We start from the raw sequence: 18,197 nt of genomic DNA on the forward strand, positions 1-18,197 counted from the left end.
GAAAAAGTGAAGATTTAACACAATCTGCTGGCTTCATTAGATAACTTTTCCTAATTGGCTCTTTGTAATGTATGTGAATGTTTTTATACAGTATGCTGAGATGACTTTTGTTGTGACTTGATGATAATTAAACTGAACTGAATGAAATTGGCCCCAGACTAACCAGCTGTTAGCTCAGCTCACAGGATCTCATATTACAGCATTTCCCTTACATTATGGCTAATTTTCTATTATGCATTCCCAAAACCTTCCTCTGCATTTTAATTTACCATGACTCCATGACTCGGTTTGGTTTTGGTAGATGGAGGGATGTTCTGTCAGGTTTAGATATCCTGATGTTAGTCTTCAGGTGCAGATAATGACATCACTGATCTTCACTGAGGACGTAACAGAAGATGGCAGCAGGAATATGAACAACTTTTCTAAAATCAAACCGTGGGAGACTACCACAAAACAGAAAGGATAATTTGTTGGTATCAAAGTCTTCATGTAGTCATTTTAAACATAATAAAAAAGTTATTTATTCTATGGTCATATTCCTATTGACCTTAGGTTTGGTTTTAATGATCTCTTGTTGCCAAAAGGCGATGAGTGGAGGATGTTTGTCTTTTTTGCAAAATATCTCATGAACCACAGGCCACATTGTAATGAAACTTTCAGATAATAACCATTAGATGTACACTTATAACTAGTAAACTTTTGGAATTAATCCAATTCATGATGGCTGCTACAGCTAATCAACAACAACCAACACAAAAACGGCTATAGGTAAGTTAATTTTGCAGATGATACAGAAAACTTGGTGTGATAGTAGCTGAGATTCATCTGCAGCACATACTTTGAGTGTGACATCTCACAAAATCACATAGAACATTATTTTCATGGTTTGACAGGTATAACTCTGTCATTTTTTTAAAATGAGATGATTTTCATCTAAATATCTGGTATGAAAGGTGGAGGGCGATATGTTATTCTGAAGTGTGGATCAAATCTGTGTAAATACCTAAAATGATAGTTTTAATCCTGATGTATTGTGTCAGTTTTAGTTAGTCTGAGATCTGTCAGTCCACCTGGTTCCACGGTGTGCCCTTGGCTGTCTGACACAGTCACCTTTGTGTTTGTTTATACTGAAAATACACAAGTTGGCGTTTGCAAAAACAACCTGTCAAAGTAGACCTGACAGGGATCAGTGACTAATGAAGAGAAAGTGTAATCATTAAAGCTCTTGCTTTATCACTTTCTGCCTTTAAAGGCAGAATTATAAACTAAGATCATATGAAGTTATAGCTGTAGCCATTTTGGTCAAACTGGAGGTAACATCATGTTCGATACTGCACAGAGTGAGTCTGTTTGGGATCATTTGGAACTAATTACACACCACGTTAAAGTTCAAAATCTGTAACACTGATATAAGAAATTTGCAGCCATCTGAATCTGATTACTTTCTGCATGTTTCAATAAAATACATGCATGAATAATGTTGCTAACTGACAGAAAGGCAGTTAATTGACAGCTAAAGCTAAAGTTAAGATATTGTGTAATTAGTAGCACTTGGAGAATGTGTTGTGAATGACGACCCACAACAAGCACATCAAATGTGAGCATCTGGAAAACTGAATGAGTTGCAGACAGTTGGCTGCAGTGGCCATCTTGAATCTGGGCTTTTGGTCAAAAATAACCCAGTGGTTCATGAGATATTTTGCTAACAGACAGACTTGAACACACAGTTTACCGTAGCCTTTTGTCAGCTTGTAAAAATAAACAGATAAAGAAAAAAAAAAAACAACCAGGAGCTGGAGAAAAGAAAATGCAGGATGAAAATTAAACATTTTTAGACTGAATAACCAAGAAAAGAGTTTATTATAAAGGATAATATGTGTGACAGTGGATTACACAAAGATAAATTCATCTTTATTATCAGAAGACATTAAGAAAATATATAAAAAGTATCTGGGTGATGTCACCCTTCCATATGTCTTTAACACAGACAGTCTGAAGTATAAAAACCTTATTACACACCATGCAGGTACAACTATAAAAAGGTAAACATATCTGTGAAAAAGTCCAAGATCAAGAACAACCCAAACAGCACCAAATGATTTAGTCTTTAAAAGAGTGTCACAGATCTGAGAGGGAACCAAAATGATTTCATCACTCAAGACGGGGGAAAAAATAAAATAAACGTAAGCTTTTCAGGAAACAATGAGGTAAGAAGCAAAATGGCTACATCGAGGTGAAGTTAGGCTCCATGTTCTGGTAAACCAGGAAGAGGAACACAGCCACAATGCTCAGCAGAGCCAGCTTCACCCATAAAGACAAGCTGCCTCGCACTGCTCCTTTCTGACCTGCAGGGGGGGTTGGACACGAAAGGCTGGAGGGGAGGCAGGAGCCGAGGGGAGGCAGGGAGGAGGAGGAGCAGGGAGGCAGGCTGGACACTCTGTGGACTCTGTGGCTTTCTGTGTGGGAAGAGCTGATGGTCTTCGTGGGTTGCGAGGACAGAAGGTAGTCCTCGTCGGTCTCCAGGTCACCGGAGGCCACTGGGCGTCCAGCCGCTCCTCTGATGGAGCGTCGACAGGTGGCACTGGAGAACACACAGAACCTCTTAGTACCAGTTGGACTTCTTACCCAGAGCAGCACGAACACACACTCCATGTCCCATCCCTCATCTTTGACTCAAAGGGGACTCCTCAACAAGAAATCATTGATGCTTTTGATGGATTTTCTGTATGTGGTAACGTTGGATTATTTTCTAATACTTACAAATAATCAACTATGACAAAAACAACACACTAGCGGCAGAATGGGCAATTATATATATATATATATATATATATATATATATATATATATATATATATATATATATATATATATATATATATATATATATATATATATTTTTTTTTTAATGTTTCAGCTGACAAGTTATTTAACCCCAACTGGTGCAATGAGTTGCTTCTCATTTCTTAGACAACCATGTTGAAAGACACATCCTGTGGTCGTGGAAAAGATGTCAGTCTGTTTGAGAAGAGTCAAATCATTGGCATGCATCAAGCAGAGAAAACATCTAAGGAGGTTACAGAAACTACTAAAACTGGGTTAAGAACTGTCCAACGCCTTGTTAAAAACTGGAAGGATAGTGGGGACCCATCGTCTTCGAGGAAGAAATGTGGCTGGAAAAAAGTCCTGAATGATCGTGATCGACGATCAATTAAACGTTTGGTGAAATCAAACAGTAGAACTCTGGGTTACGTTTAATAGTTAAAGTAAGAGCATTTCCACACACAGTGTGAAGGGAACTCAAAGGATCGGGACTGAACAGCTGTGTAGCCTTAAGAAAAACCACTAATCAGTGAGGCTAACTGGAAACAAAGGCTTCAGTTTGCTGCGGAGCATAAAGATTGGACTCTGGAGCGATGGAAGAAGCTCATGTGGTCTGATGAGTCCAGATTAACCTGTTCCAGAGTGATGGGCTCATCAGGTGAAGTGTTGCCTGCTGTCCAAGCCTGTGGGGGCAGTGCTATGATCTGGGGTAGCTGCAGTTGGTCAGCTCCAGGTTCAGCAACAGGATGAGCTCAAAGAATGAGGTCAAAGGTCAGCTGACTGCCTGAATATACCGAATGACCAGGTTATTCCATCAATGGATCTTTTCTTCCCATATTCCAAGATGACAATGCCAGGATTCATCGGGCTCGAATTGTCAGAGTGGTTCAGGGAGTGAGAGACATCATTTTCACCACAGAGTCCAGACCTTAACCCCACTGAGAATCTTTGGGATGTGCTGGAGAAGGTCAGACTCTACCAGCATCAATGCAAGATCTTGGTGAAAAATTAATGCAACACTGGATGGAAATAAATCTTGTGGCATTGGAGAAGCTTATCGAAACAAAGCCACAGTGAATGTGTGCCGTAATCAAAGCTAAAGGCGGTCCAACAAAATATTAGAGTGTGTAACTTTTTTTTTTTGGCCAGGCAGTGTACATCTTCAAACTGGTAACCAGCCCATGCCTACACCAGTGGAAATGACTTGGAACCTTAGAATCTTCATCAACTATGACAATTGTCTGTGTGTACAGCATAAATCAAGGTTAAATTTTACTGAAGTTGTTCAAGAATCATTTGAACTGAAAATGTCCTGGAAAGACAAGAGACCTGAAGAAAGCTGTTAGTTTGACACAACAACAAAAACAAAACTACTCACCTTCATATCTGTGCCATTGTTAGCTTCCTTTAACATGAATATGAGCAGATCCCTTTCTAGAGAGTCAGCTGTTTTTAAATCAACCTCTGGATTGGGACCACACAAAGCTGCGAGGAATAAAAGGAGCAGTTTATCTGAAGAGCCGTACCTGAACCCTGTTGGACTGTTAGCCTCATTTGGAACCAGCTCCTTCAAAATATCCTCCTCCCACTCCAATTTAGGACTTGGGTCTCTGTCTGAGCTCTTCCCAACCTGTACACAAACAAAAGATACAGAAACATCTCAAAAGAAAATGGGAAATGGACCGTACTTATACAGCCAACCAGCGCTGTGAAACACAATCTGCCCTCATTTGCCCAGAGACACTTCAACCTGTGACATACTGGTGGATTCAAACCTCCAACTATCTCACATTAACCAAGGAGCTACAGCTGTTGTGTCGACTAGGAGAACCCTCAGATGGAGGACTCCACACGTGATCCAGCAGGGGCAACTGCTCCTCACTTGAAGTCAGACACCACTTTAAACTGCAGGCCTTTGTCAACAGCAGAGACTTTGCTTCATTTTTTAATTAAAAAAAAAAAAACTATTACTCTTAGACAAAATATCAGTGTACCAAGATCTAATAATTACTTGATTAGATTGATGTTTTAAGTTTCTTACCCGAGCAAGCGTTTGGAAAACTTTAAACTATTTTGGTAAACAGAATCAGACACTTGTATTGTTGATCCCCATGACAACACTGATAAAACCAGGAGTAGTTCTAGTTGCATCAGCACAAATCAAACCAATGTTTCTCTCTACGACAGCAGAACCTGATTCTTACCGTCTGCTGCTGGCTGTTCTTCCCTCTACTCCTCACTGCTCTCTCCACCACTGGAGCTGGCTCTGGTTCTGCTTCAGTCTTGGGTTCTGGTTCTGATTTCATATCTGAAAACATATCGGGGTGTAGTAAGACCTTCCCGATCTTTGCAATAAAACTGAAGCTTTGCTTCCATCAGAATCAGCTCGTCTCTGACAGGTAGAACATCTTTAGGTTTCTCAGAGTTTTACTCATTCCAGTACCAAGATTCCACACTGAAGAACTCTGATATGAGCTCAGACTAAAATCCAGTTCTTCCTGGTTTGACAATACATCACATCACTGCAGATGTTTCAGCAGAACACCACCACACTGAATGATCTAAGGTGCAAAGCTCTTACCGTCCTCCTTGTCACTGTAGGCGTCAGATTCAGAGTTTCCGTTGTGGTTGACTTGCAGCAGCTGAGCAGAACCATCCACTAGCAGCTTCTGCAGCTTCTTCTCATAAAGCTTACGGGTGGAGGCTGGAAGACAACATCTTATTAAACCTACACAACATTACTCTGTGGAAATCTCAGTTTAGTGTAAAAAAAAAGTATGAAAGCTTTGTAGTGTTCAAACTAATTGTTCTGTTGCCAACAAGCTTCACACAGTCCATTTGCAGGTTACAGACTTGGTCATCGGTGTAAATAAACACCTATAGTAACAGTGGTGTAAAGGTTTATAAAATACAGATGATATTGCTTTAATTAGCTGTCAGCTTGACTTCTCTAGGACTGCCGTGAATACTCATCATAGTAGACATCACAAATTGACATAATTCGTTAATGTCAATAGTTTTAGTCAACACAATTCTTATGAATTTCTATTTAGATTTTTAAACATTTCAACTAGGGGTGGGAATCTTTGGGCCAATTAGGATTCAAAGGGCTCGGCTGCAATTACAAAATATTTATTGATGCATCCAAAAATCACACCTCTGATAAAACCCTGAGCTAAAACAAACAAAAGATTTTGCTCTACACTGCAGTAACAAACTGTTTTCTTGATGCCTTTGAGTTGAACTTTCTCTTAAGATGGCTTAAGTAGTATTTATTAAATGTGAGCTATTCCGTAAAAAAATAAATCTAGTTATCTATTATGATGAGGGTCCAAGCCCCTTGACTCATTTACCCCTGCATTCCTAAAATCACACAGTTTTCTGCTCATGGGCCACACCTATGAAGCTAAAACTGTCTCATAATTCACAAATGCACAGGACAGGAGTCGCACTTGTATTTAAGACGCAGACACAAATATATCTTGATTTACAAGCTGCTTCTTGGCTGCGCTGGATTTATGTGTGAATTTTGAGACCCCCTGACGTCTCAATCCACAAATGTTTTATTAACAGGGAACAATCAGCAGCCAATCATGTATCTTACTTGTTTCAGCCAATCATAAGGATGCACGTAAGCTAGTCAAACCACACGTCTGCCGTTAAAAACTAAAGAAGTAATAGAAGTAAATTAGTTATTAGGGAATTGTTCCAAAGAACATCTGGGGAAATAGTTTTTAGTAGCACTTTTAGTTTTTTTTAAGAAGAACGGGTATTTTGGGAAGACTATAATAAGTAGTATATCTGATCCCTACTCCAATCTGAAAGGTGGCAGTAACGCTTGCCAACCGCCATTAAAAAGCAGAAGAAGAAGAAACACTGACTTGCACACATAAGAAGTTGTAAAATTGATTAAGGAAAAAAACAAAAACAACCTGTGGATTATACAGCACATTACTATTAGAACTATAAATTAAACTGATGACATACAATGGGCTGTATAATATGTGCATTTTGTCTAAATTTGACAAAAAGTTCATTAAACAATTAACATAAGATTCAATTTATTACTTTGCATATTAAAGAACATTTAGTTAACACCGTATTTATTTGACTTTGTTATTGAACTGATTTACACATTACTGGACAAAATCAGAATAAAAAATAAATAAAAATCCTCTGGTGTTTAAAGTTTCAGATCTTTCTTATTCGACCCAAACAGCAGAAGGTTTTGACTCATTTATTTTCTGCTACATTCTTTTCTAGTTGATCTCACTGTGGTAAATCTATATTTTTTAACGAGTATTATATTCTTCAATTTCAATAAAGCAACCTGCTGTTTTCTGTGAATGAAGCCTTGGGGCGAGCAGCCTGATTTTTCCTCCAGTAACTTTATGTTAAAAGCATCAAATTACATGTCACACGCTCCCCTTCATGTGATAGACCATGGCAGAAAGTACAAGTTAAAAAAAAATTATGACCAGTGTTGTGAAACTTGTCACCTCCTAAACACGAGAGTGGAATGTGTCATGTTCCTCTGAGGTTTTGGGCAGCTTTAAATACAATTTCTTACCACCAAAATACATTTATATCATACAGAACATTACCAACAAAAAGATAAATTTGGTCTCCCGTGTGGCCTGTAACCTCTGACCCCTCACTCACCTACAATGGGCCCAACATCCACTCCATGTTTCAGCAGCTCATCCCTGAGCCCCTCATCAGTCAGAGCCGCCATATCGAGCTCCTCTGACTTCCTGCTGGATTTCTGTGGAACAACAGAGCTGGGTTAGAAACTCAAATCATCAGGAGAACACAGTTGGGGTGGGAGGGGGTCTTCAGTATGTCCACTTCACAGCAGAGTGAAGTGAAGCATTCAAGTTGGGAGTCAAAGGCCATGGTTCTCAACTGGGACAAGATGGCTTCTGTCCATCCATCCATCCATCCATCCATCCAAAGGATAAAAAGGAGGAATAAAAGGACCAAAGGAAGGACCAAGGAATTGATAAGAGGATAAAAAGGATAAAAGGTCAAAAGGATCAAAGGATGGATGAAAGGGTCAAAGGAGATGTAATGGATAGTGAATCATTTTAATTAAGTTCCCTAAAAATGCAAATCTGTAATTATTTATTGTAAATTATTTAAGTATGTTGCAGATTGTTTAACGATATTTGTTTGTTTGATTACCACTGTTGATTTGTATTTTTTATTGTATCTGCACTTTGTAAAGTTTGTTTTGTACCTCATGGGCTGCCGTAGCTGATGAGGGCAGGACCTATATAAGCCGGCGAATCATAATGCGAACAAACAAACTGTCAAAGGTGCTTGAAGCTACCAAAACTTAGGTGTTCCCCGGTGAAGGCAGCGAGGTACGTTTTATTTTATTTCGTTGTTTGTGTATTGTAAGTTTATGTTTATATTCTAATTTGTGTATCTGTTTAGTTTTCACGGTGATGATGTCTGAGGTGATTATGATGACTGACGTATGATGATCCACCTCAAAGAAAATAAACGATGAAAATTCACCCGTCGAGACCGCGCAATTCATTCTAGTGCTGGGGAGCAGCTACAGGAGAAAATGATTAAATAATAAAAGAATCAACTGAATCCTCCTTTGATCCCTTTAACCAGCCTTTTCCCATCCTTTTTTCCTTTTATCTTTCTATTGTTTTATCCATCCATCATTCTATCCTTTTATCCTGTCTTTTAACATCCCCTCATTCTTTTATTCATCCTTTCATCCTTTTATACATTATCCTTACAGCCATCCATCCCTAACCTTCTAATCAAGGTTGGAGTGAAGAATGTGAGGAATGCTCGTAGTTGTCCAGAGGGCGTGACAGAAGGACGGTTCTAAGTGAGGCACGTGGCTCTGATCCGACCCTCAGATGGGTTGGTTCTGGATGTAATCACAGAGTGCTGTGTCCTCTGCAGACACACCCAGGACTTGCATGCTACAACTTAACTTTGAGCTAACGAGTTCATTCACTCCTCAGGACTACAGCGCAGACTGAGCCAGAACCTGCGGCTGCACGCTTCGACTCCTCCCTGTTGGGCTCAGAAACAAAGAGTGTGTGTTTAGATTCCAACTGTTTCGATCTGAGGACCATGTAAACAATGCGAGGAATGAAGTTCTGGGCTGTCTGCCCGCTGATATTGCTCACGTGCAGCCTTATGTCACTGACACACCGGAGCATCAAGCTGAACAGAACCTTACACGAACGCAACAGGCCAATGGCTAAAGCTTTCTGTACATTCCTACACTTTTACATCATGCACACAGGAAATTAAAAAAAAGGACACACACACACACAAATCCTTTTTCCTGGGCAAAGAATTTCCTCATGAAGCTGCAGTCCAACATCTGCTCAGACATAACCATCGTGCACTGGGGTTTTGATCCAAACCTAGTCTAACATTAAGTGCTGATTGGAACCAGGAGTGATAATGGTTTTCGTCTATGTCCATGTGTTTTTTTGTCTGATAGGGTCCTATTCAAGTGAAGAACAGTGTTACAGAAAATGTGGGCGGCGCTTCAGGTCGAACCCACCCTATTTTACTACACCTTTACCTCATTGCGTTTCATATTTTCCAGCCGAGTTAACCATTTGTTCCTGAATGCTCCAACACTAAAAAATAAAGCCAGCAGAGAAGACAAGTGAGATCCGTCGGGCCTATGAACCCCTCCAGCCCTGAAAGCCTCCTGAAACACTGACCACGGAGCATTAAGAGCTGCAACTCAGTGGGATTCACCTGAACAAGCCACAGCAGAGGAAATGAATGAAATGTTCCTACAGTAACCTGCAGTCAGTGAACATATCATGTACACTCAGGACCAGACTTGTCCTGCTGCTCCACACCTGCTGCACTTCCAGCCCACTCCAATCAGATCAGATTCAGGCTGCTCAGGGATCAGGATGGCAATCCATCTGTCTGTTTCTGTCACAGTTATAATTACGGCATAGACAACAATGGGATTTTTGTGAAATGAGTGAGTAAACAGACCTCTTTGGAGAGCTATAGCGCAGATATACATCACAGTGGAGACATAATCTGAAGTTAGTAAACTAGTATTTTGATATCTTTAATGTTTAGGGTTAGTGATTTTTGTAATTTTACCACAGAATGTTCCACTTAGAGTGCGATGATGTCACATGCAGGGTTGCAAAGGAGAGAATAATGAAAACAATACAATGCAATAAAAAAAAAAAATCAAGGTGCCAAATAAAACAGGGTAAAACACTAAAAACAAGAAGAAATTTGCATAGATTTTTCAACAATCGTTAAAAACATTTAATATCCCCCAAAGAAATCAAAGTGGACAACTTCAAATCTTGTTGCAAGGTGTTCCAGAGTAAGGAAAGGTCTTTCTGACAAGCTCAGTCCACATTAAGGGAACTCTGCAGGTAATGAAGGACTGGAGGCGCACACTGTAGCTGCACAGACGACTCGACAAAAGGGAGGAGATAAAGACCAAGGAGGGATTTATAGATGGAGATGTACCAGCGCAAGAGCCAATCCAAATTAAAATCACCCACTTCTGGGATTTCCTTAAAGTGTAACTGGGGAAAAAGCACCATTATGGATGCTAAGGTTTCAGAAGTGGCAGATATGGATTAAACGCAACCAACACCAGTTAAATACTGACCTCCAGACAGATCAGTATTTAGTGAATACCTGTTGTGTTGCAAGACAGGATCTGACATACACTCCACAGTCTGAGCAATAAATAATAAAGCTGTCAATTGCTACATCCTTTGTCCAGAACGGATTTAGTTAGCCAAGTTTCAGAAATAACAATAACAGCACCAGTTAAACAAACTATAACCAAGAGGCTACGAGCCTTAATGTGCAAAATATGCAATCCTGGCATATTGTTCAAATCTGCTGGAGTGCTGCGTGAGGTGAAAGGACCAGAATTAGGCTGAAACCCAGGTAACAATATAAGCAACACAATCAAACGTTTCTGGGATGTTTTTTTTTTTTCTTAAAAAAAAAAATGGTAGAAACATAACCGCAGGAGTTAATAATGTACCACTTGAACCCTACAGAAAATTTCTGGTAAGAAACTAAAAGAATAGCAGATTTTCAGCACCCAAAAATAATGAAGTTGACACGGGTAACCATTCAAACTGCCCAAAACAGTCAATCACCTGAGCAGAAGTGGCAGGATTTGTTGTTAATATCCATGAGTGAACAGTGTCCATATTTCCAACACCTTGCCTAATGAGGTTCCATGATAGAATAAGGCAGAAAAGCACAAGAACGGTCATAATGGAAGCAGAGTGAAGTGGCATCTTAGCCAAGATGTTTACCCATGCTCAGCTCCTAAGGGATTAAGAATTACAGGAAATTATAGCATATCCTTGGAAAATAGGGGTAATTCAAAAATTCAGTAAATTGTATTTCACAACAAAACTATTCACATCTCTGATCAAAACTTTCTATGTTACCAATTGGCCCTTCATGTCCAGGTGACATACAGTAGGTTCTCACTTTTTAGGGTGTGATATCTCTTATTGCATGCTACAGACATGTAACTATTCATTTTTCCCCATTACATTTCCAGTTTGTTAATGGTAAACCTTCGATATTTCAAACTCCAGGTTTATTCACATAACTTATTGTTAATTCCCATGGAAAGCTTCCAACTTTGAAAACATCTGGAATTTTGAACCCTAGTCACGCACACCAACTTCTGTAACGCTAACAGGTTCCACTCGTCTTGCAGGGCTTTCCATGAGAGTTTGAAGTGTTTCTGTAAAAACTGGAGCCCATTCCTTTTGTAGAGCATTTATCAGGTCAGGCACGGATGTTGGACCAGAAGGTCTGGCTCACAATCTCCGTTCCAGGTTCATCCCAAAGGTTGAGGTCAGACAAGTTCTTCCGTAGCAAATTGATCAAACCACGTCTTTATAGTCATTGCTTGCAAAGTTGGAAGCCTAATCTCAGGACGGCCCATTAATGGAGGTCAGGATCAAACCCAAACCCTGACTGAAACACCTGAACTCAATCGTTAAGTCGAAATGGCATTTTATTTAGTGATGGTATTTCTGGAGGGTTAACAAAATTTAAAACAACAACATCCTCATTACAGGGGCAGAAAAAAATCAATTTGTCCATGAAATGTTATGTGCCCTTGTATGAACTGAAAGTAAAAGTTAATTTGGTGGCCATGAACTAGGTCAACATGTTTGATGACGAAACAACATTCAAATAAACTGTGTTTTGTGTTAATGCGGTTTCAGCTGGGTTCTCTCTGGTGAATCCAAGAACAGGAGAACCTCAGGTCCATTCAGAGGAGAACATCTCAGGTTGTGTGTGAGCAGGGGGGATCTTCATTCATTCAGACACAAACACTGAATGAATGATTGACAGGTCAGCTGCCTGAAGACAACTGCCAACCGGAAACCACTTCCTGCGAACTTCAGGGAGGAAGTGACACCTAAAGGGTTCTGATCTGAGCTCTGAAAACAGAACCGGATCAACACACAGCTCACCTTTCCGGAGGACCGACTTCTGCCGGGCACCACGGGCGGAGGCAGCTCCTCGTCGCTGGAGAAGCCGTCCACGGCGAGGTTCGGGTGGTGCTTCTTGTTCCGGACGGTCAGGTTCTTCAGATAAAGCTGGACGAACGCGTCCTTGTTCGGGTTACCGCTCGGCAGCTCCACGTTGTGGGCCAGCAGCTCGGCCCTTAGCTTGTCCTTGGTGAGCACCGCCGGGTCTTCCAGGTACTCCGGCATGTCGGCGGCAGGTGGAGGCTCAGAAAGCTGCGGCTCGGCCGGGGGAAAGGTCCAAACCGACACCGTGTGCTTTACGTTTGACTGGGACTAAACTAGCTTCTTCTGTGTGAGTGCCGGGAAAAAGACAAGCTCTGATTGGTCGCCTGGTGGGTGGGGCCAAAATGCAAACAGCCAATGGGAGAACTTCATTAGTATGAGACGCAAAACTGGCTGAAACTTTGTTTTTCTGCACAACTTGTCTCAACAAAGTTTTATTTTTTATAAACAAAACAAATAAATTAGCCCCCAAAAGACTGGTCAGATTTCATTGAAACTTGCAGAATCACTGGATAAACACTTTTGGAGGTGACTTGTTTTAAGATGGCACAAAAAGTTTATAATTCAGCCGATTTTAAAGATTGATCTAAAGCTGTAATCACAACACATAGTGCTACTAATAACATGATACCTTTCCCTTAAACTTTAAAATTAACAGCCAACCTTGTTCATCTGTTGTAAAATTTAAATAATACTTTCAGAGAGTAATCATTGAATGTACATCTACAACTTAATAATCTTTGGAGCCATATCAAGTCAAGGTGGCCACCACAACTAATTGAAATTAAAAAACAAAAATGGAAATGTCTCATTCAGTTTTACAAATAATGAACTAAAACTTACTGTGGTAGTAGCTGAGAGCCTTTATACAAGCAGCTTCTGACCAGAGACAGTTAAAATATAAAAACAAAAAATAAATAAATACCACCAAACACCATGTTTTGTGCATTACTAACAAATAAAACCGTAATGCATGTTTATTTCACCACTGGACACAAATGAGAGATCCAAAGTGGAGAAGAAAAAAAAAACAAAAAAAAAAACAAATATTTTTTTTTTCCCCATTTCCACTTTATCACAAAACAATATTGTCTTTCATCTGGACACTTCAAATGCCAAATCAGTAAAACAGTACCAAATACTCAAAGTCTCGTTTGAAGAAATGAAAGCTCCTGAACTTCAGCACAAACATCCAGTATTTTGTACGTATGAAGAGAAAACAAATGCCTTGGTCCAGCTCCATAAAAGCTTAATATTGAAACCAAAACTAAGCCAATCATAAGATCTGAAGTTCATTTTAAAAGAAATTGGCTGAACAAAGAGAAAGCAGGCAGCAGTGAGCCTCCACCCACAGCTCTACTGCTTTACTCTGCAGCCCAAATGGCTTTTTATTGGCTCTTTAAAAGAAAAAAAACGTGTGTAATCATTGGACAAATGGAGTGATGTGAAAATCAGCTCCTGATGGATGGATGGGTGGAGAGGCTCTGGTCTCCGTTTCCTGCTGTGAGCTCACAGAAGACCCCCGGAGCACCATCCCACTCATCTCCTTTCTCTGTCGTGTGCTTCTCTGATGGCACGGCTGTCTTCAGGCTTTAATCTCAGGGGTGGAGGAGTACAGCTGCTCAGAGTTCTCCGTCCCCAGGTCCTCTGGAGGAACAACAAGTCCAAGAGTTACAAACAAACATGGAAAACCTGAGACGGCTTCTGCTGCCGCTCCACCTCTTTTCCGAAATCATTTTAAAACACACTAACTACAAGAAACATCTTCTACCAAGTACTGAGTCAGACTTTACTTCAGTGACATGTAAATCTGTAATGTGGTTCTTTTACTGGAATTTTAGTTGGCATTCTGTCGTTCTCTATTAAAATAAAACTACCAAACAATTATAAGACCGTTTATTATTTTGTAAGTGGGCAAACTTACAAAATCAGGAGATCGTATCATTTTTACCTCCACTGTGTGGGACTTAAAAATGAATAAACATCAACAGAGGAAGACTGATGTGTTTGGTCTGTTCATGCAAGGACAAGTGCTTCAAATGTACTTGGTTTGATTTTTAAATCCTAAACGAGAGAAAATGTTGTTTCACTATAATTATCTGACAGCTGTAGCTACTAAATTCACATTATTCAGAGTAGGATGCCTGGAGAAAGTAATTTAGATAAAAGCCCAACATTTCATGTTTTCACCTGTTTCAAAGCTAAAGTCACATGTTCGAAATGATTTACAATACAACGTGAACAAAGAACTGCAGCCCTGCTGATCTGAAAGCTCTAAAACAGGAGTGGGGAAACCCTTTTATTCAGCCTGCCATGCAAAAATAAAATGGGGGGGCAGTGGAATTTCTGTGATAAAATTGACAATGCAGAAATCCAAGCCAGGATCAGGGTCAGTGAACGCAACATGAGTGGTCAAGCATCAGCGTGAGAGAAGACGGGGTGACTAACAGGTGTCCATCACGGTGGAAGCTGAATGCTGCATTTTTCTACCAAGTGAAAAGCAAAAAAATGATAACCGCTTCATCACTTTATAATTTTAGCATCATATGGATTTACAAATTGAGTGCGGCCCTCGGAGGACTTTCTACAAAATCAAATGGCCCCTGTGATGCCTCATTTCTGTTTCTTGTTTTGGGTCAGAACCTTTTCAGAGATGGACTCATGGAGCACGAGTCTGAACAGCTGACAAGCTGCCTTTAGAGTTAAACAAGTTCAACTTTTGTCTATAAATATTAACTTTATGTTGAAAAAATGGCATTGTTCATTGTGTGCCAACTGACAAGGTCTACTGAGTTCATTTTGGTCATTTTTCTGCCTCGTCAGTTTTGTGGTTATTTAACACGAGTCTAACAGATGTTTGTTTTGGACATTTAAAGTGGGAAATAAAATTATTACTGAACAGACAACAGATGACACGTTCTGTTACGTTTCTGCATCTGTTGTCGTTTTAGTCTTACAAGTAAAAGATGTGAAAAAAAGAGAATCCTCAAACAAAACTTCTGAGTTTTTGTTCTTCATTATTATCCGTCTGGCTGTACAAGCTGAAGACGTGCTGCCAGGACAGAATAGGTGTTGAGAGACAAAAGATTCCCCACGCCTGCTTTGGAATCAGCCAAACATCCAATAAACTCAGAGAGAGCAGTCAGGAGGACACAAATCAGGACAAACTGAACGACAAATGGAGATTTAAACTTGACTCCAAACCAACTGTTTGTGCCGACTTTAATTAATACATCTCTCCACACGTTGACCTTATTGAGTATTTCTACAAGCTGCACTTCTCTGTAGCTCTTAAAACAATGAACATCTTTGTGAATAACATTCAAACATTTTAAAACATCTTGGGAAAAGCAGGGACATTTACCCGGGAGGACACACTTCCATAGGCCGTAAGTTTTCCCCACTGCCGTCTGCCAGAGTCGGAGCGTGCCGTCCTCAGAACCACTGGCGTACAGCTCTCCATCCGGACTGAAGCGAACACAGTGGACCGGGCCAAAGTGGCCTTTATAGGATTCTGTAGGACAGAAGAGCATTTCAGAAGAGCCTCACTTGGTTTGGAACATGACGTTCTCATGTTTCTGTCTGGTACTGGACGACTGAACAAGCAGGTCGAGCTAAAAAACTGGTCTCTTTTTGTTCACGAATGACTTCATTTCTTTAGAAATTTCAATTTGAATGAATTCCAATTTCTACCGTTAAACTTCCAGTAATTGGTCTCATCAGTCAAAGAGAAGACGACACTTTTCACCCCCACTGGTTCTTCATTTTGTTGCCTTACAACCAAGAATTATTGGATTTTTAATTTGAAAGAATAATTCTATAAAAATACTTCAGATTGATGAAGTTAAATGTTGAACAATACTTTCTGTATAAAACTGAAAAGTGGCCCATGCAGTGTCAGTACTTTCTGAGGCCATCAGCAGGTCTCTTCAAGTCTGTCGTGGTCCATCTAACCCAGGGGTCTCCAACCCTGGTCCTCAGGGCCACCATCCTGCATGTGTTACTTGTTTCTCTGCTCCAACACACCTGATTCAGAGGTTAAATCACCTCTTCATGTTCTGCAGAAGCCTGTTAATCACCCAATGATTCAAATCAGGTGTGTTGGAGCAGAGGAACAAGGAAAACCTGCAGGATGGTGGCTCTGAGGACCAGGATTGCCTACCCCTGATCTAACCACTGGAGTTTTTGTTTCTTTTTAACAACCAAACTGTTGCAGCTCCTTTAGGTTGGACGGGCGCTGCTTGTGTCCAACAATCTTTAAATCAAAGCAGAGATTCTCAGGTCATTCCTGGACCTTTACCAGTTTCTCCTTAAACCACTGGAGTGTTCTTCAGCAGAGGGTTTAGGCTCATCATCCTGCTGGACAGTAATCCTCCATCCCAGTCTGAAATCTGTCAAAGACTCCAACAAGGTTTCTCTAAAGACCTTTTCTATATTTTGTGCCATCTGTCTTTCTTTTAAGTCTGACCAGTTTCCTAGTCCCTGCTGATGACCAACATCCCCACAGCATGATGCTACCACCACCATGCTCCACTGTAGGTATGGTGTCAGCATGGTGAGAGGTGGTAGATTTACCTCAGACATGTTGTTTTTGATGGCCTAAAAGTTTGACTCTGGTGTTGTTTTGAGTACCACCCCCTCTATGTAAATGAAGGGAACATTACCCTTGTTAAAAAAAAACAAAAAAACACTTCAAATACTTTTTCCCCCCCAGGCTTTGGCTCTTGTTAATTCACATGGTTCTTACCTTGATACATTTCATGCAAGAAAGGTCAAATGGCACCATGATTGTGTGCAGGGCTTGAAGCCACACATCGCTAGTGGTTCCATAAATACAACATGGCAGCTTCCATAAAATGGGATCTACTGGCTTCAACTCTCAACTATGAGAGGAGGTGAGAACACTTGGTCTGTCAGTATGTCTACAGGTGAATACATATGCAGACAGCAGTTTTTGGTTTTGTGTTTTAAAATAGTTTAAAACATTTAATTTAATTAATTTGGTGTAATTTATGTGGAACGATAACTTATAAGCCAACTGAAAATCCATTTAAACTCAAGCGTTTAAGGCAACAAAACAGAACGATCCATAATTCTCCTCACCCAGCTCCTCTGTGGTGCTGTAGTCAAACTTGTAGAGCTTGAAGTCTTCTCCACCAGCAACAAAGAAGTCCTTCTCTGGATGGAGTGAGGCTGAGTTGATCGGAGCAGGGGCCTCCACGGTCTTGATCAGTTCCAAGCTTTAAAACGGAAACAGGCACCATAAAACGGAAATCCCTGTCCACACAGCACATCTCACTGCTGCCTCACCCTGACAACCTGTTTCTAACTAACATTTAGTTCGACTGCAGCTGGTTGGAGAAACCACTGCGAACAGGCGAAACATGAATGCTGTTGTGTTTGCCCATGTCTCTGTGTGTTTGTGAGCAATATGGAACAAATCCTACATCACGATATGGATCATTTTATATCACGATAACGATATATATCACGATATACCCCAATTACGTACGTTGTCAGTTATTCTCTGAAAAATATGAAAAAATAATCTAATTTCTTACTTTTTTCAAGCTTTATTTCTAAGTGACATTTAACTGAACTTTCACAAATGAGCTCTGCTGCATTTTAGTGCAGCAATATATATGTACCTGTTAGACGTAACAGTATCAAATGACAACAGACTCCATTATCTTCGGCCGGCTATAGTTTCACTTTTCACAACTCTCCCGGCTCTTTTACAACTTGTTTGTTTGCACTTTTTGGATTGTTAAATATTCTTTTTCGTGGTTCTTCTTTAAGTGATAGAAGAGGTTTGTT

The 18,197-nt window shown here is 40.2% G+C and overlaps 2 protein-coding genes across 2 annotated transcripts in view; both read right to left on the reverse strand.

Moving 5' to 3' along the window:
* Nucleotides 1-1,841: 1,841 nt before the first annotated feature.
* On the reverse strand, nucleotides 1,842-12,691 carry tmpoa (thymopoietin a). The gene is made up of 6 exons (XM_017426291.3): nucleotides 12,321-12,691; nucleotides 7,486-7,588; nucleotides 5,405-5,527; nucleotides 5,028-5,131; nucleotides 4,350-4,453; nucleotides 1,842-2,581 (listed from the first exon to the last, which is right to left on the reverse strand). The coding sequence occupies exons 1-6, from the start codon at nucleotides 12,561-12,563 to the stop codon at nucleotides 2,224-2,226; spliced, it is 1,035 nt and encodes a 344-aa protein (XP_017281780.1). The 5' UTR covers nucleotides 12,564-12,691; the 3' UTR covers nucleotides 1,842-2,223.
* Nucleotides 12,692-13,314: 623 nt separating this feature from the next.
* Nucleotides 13,315-18,197, reverse strand: part of LOC108241824 (serine/threonine kinase receptor associated protein) — an 11,388-nt gene continuing 6,505 nt past the window's right edge. The window contains exons 7-9 of the mRNA XM_017426266.3: nucleotides 17,484-17,620; nucleotides 15,745-15,894; nucleotides 13,315-14,027 (exon numbers count right to left, since the gene is read on the reverse strand). Coding sequence (XP_017281755.1) covers nucleotides 13,966-14,027; nucleotides 15,745-15,894; nucleotides 17,484-17,620 — 349 coding nt within the window. The 3' untranslated portion in view covers nucleotides 13,315-13,965. The remainder of the gene's footprint in view (nucleotides 14,028-15,744; nucleotides 15,895-17,483; nucleotides 17,621-18,197) is intronic.

Source organism: Kryptolebias marmoratus, linkage group LG1 (assembly GCF_001649575.2).
Source record: "Kryptolebias marmoratus isolate JLee-2015 linkage group LG1, ASM164957v2, whole genome shotgun sequence".
Taxonomy (NCBI): Eukaryota; Metazoa; Chordata; class Actinopteri; order Cyprinodontiformes; family Rivulidae; genus Kryptolebias; species Kryptolebias marmoratus.

Excerpts from the sequence above, each read along its gene's own strand:
- tmpoa (XM_017426291.3), bottom strand. The coding sequence starts at position 12,563 with ATGCCGGAGTACCTGGAAGACCCGGCGGTGCTCACCAAGGACAAGCTA. Across the intron at positions 5,528-7,485 it reads GGATGTTGGGCCCATTGTAG|CCTCCACCCGTAAGCTTTAT; the intron begins GTGAGTGAGGGG and ends GTTGTCTTCCAG. Across the intron at positions 5,132-5,404 it reads CTACAGTGACAAGGAGGACG|ATATGAAATCAGAACCAGAA; the intron begins GTAAGAGCTTTG and ends ATATGTTTTCAG.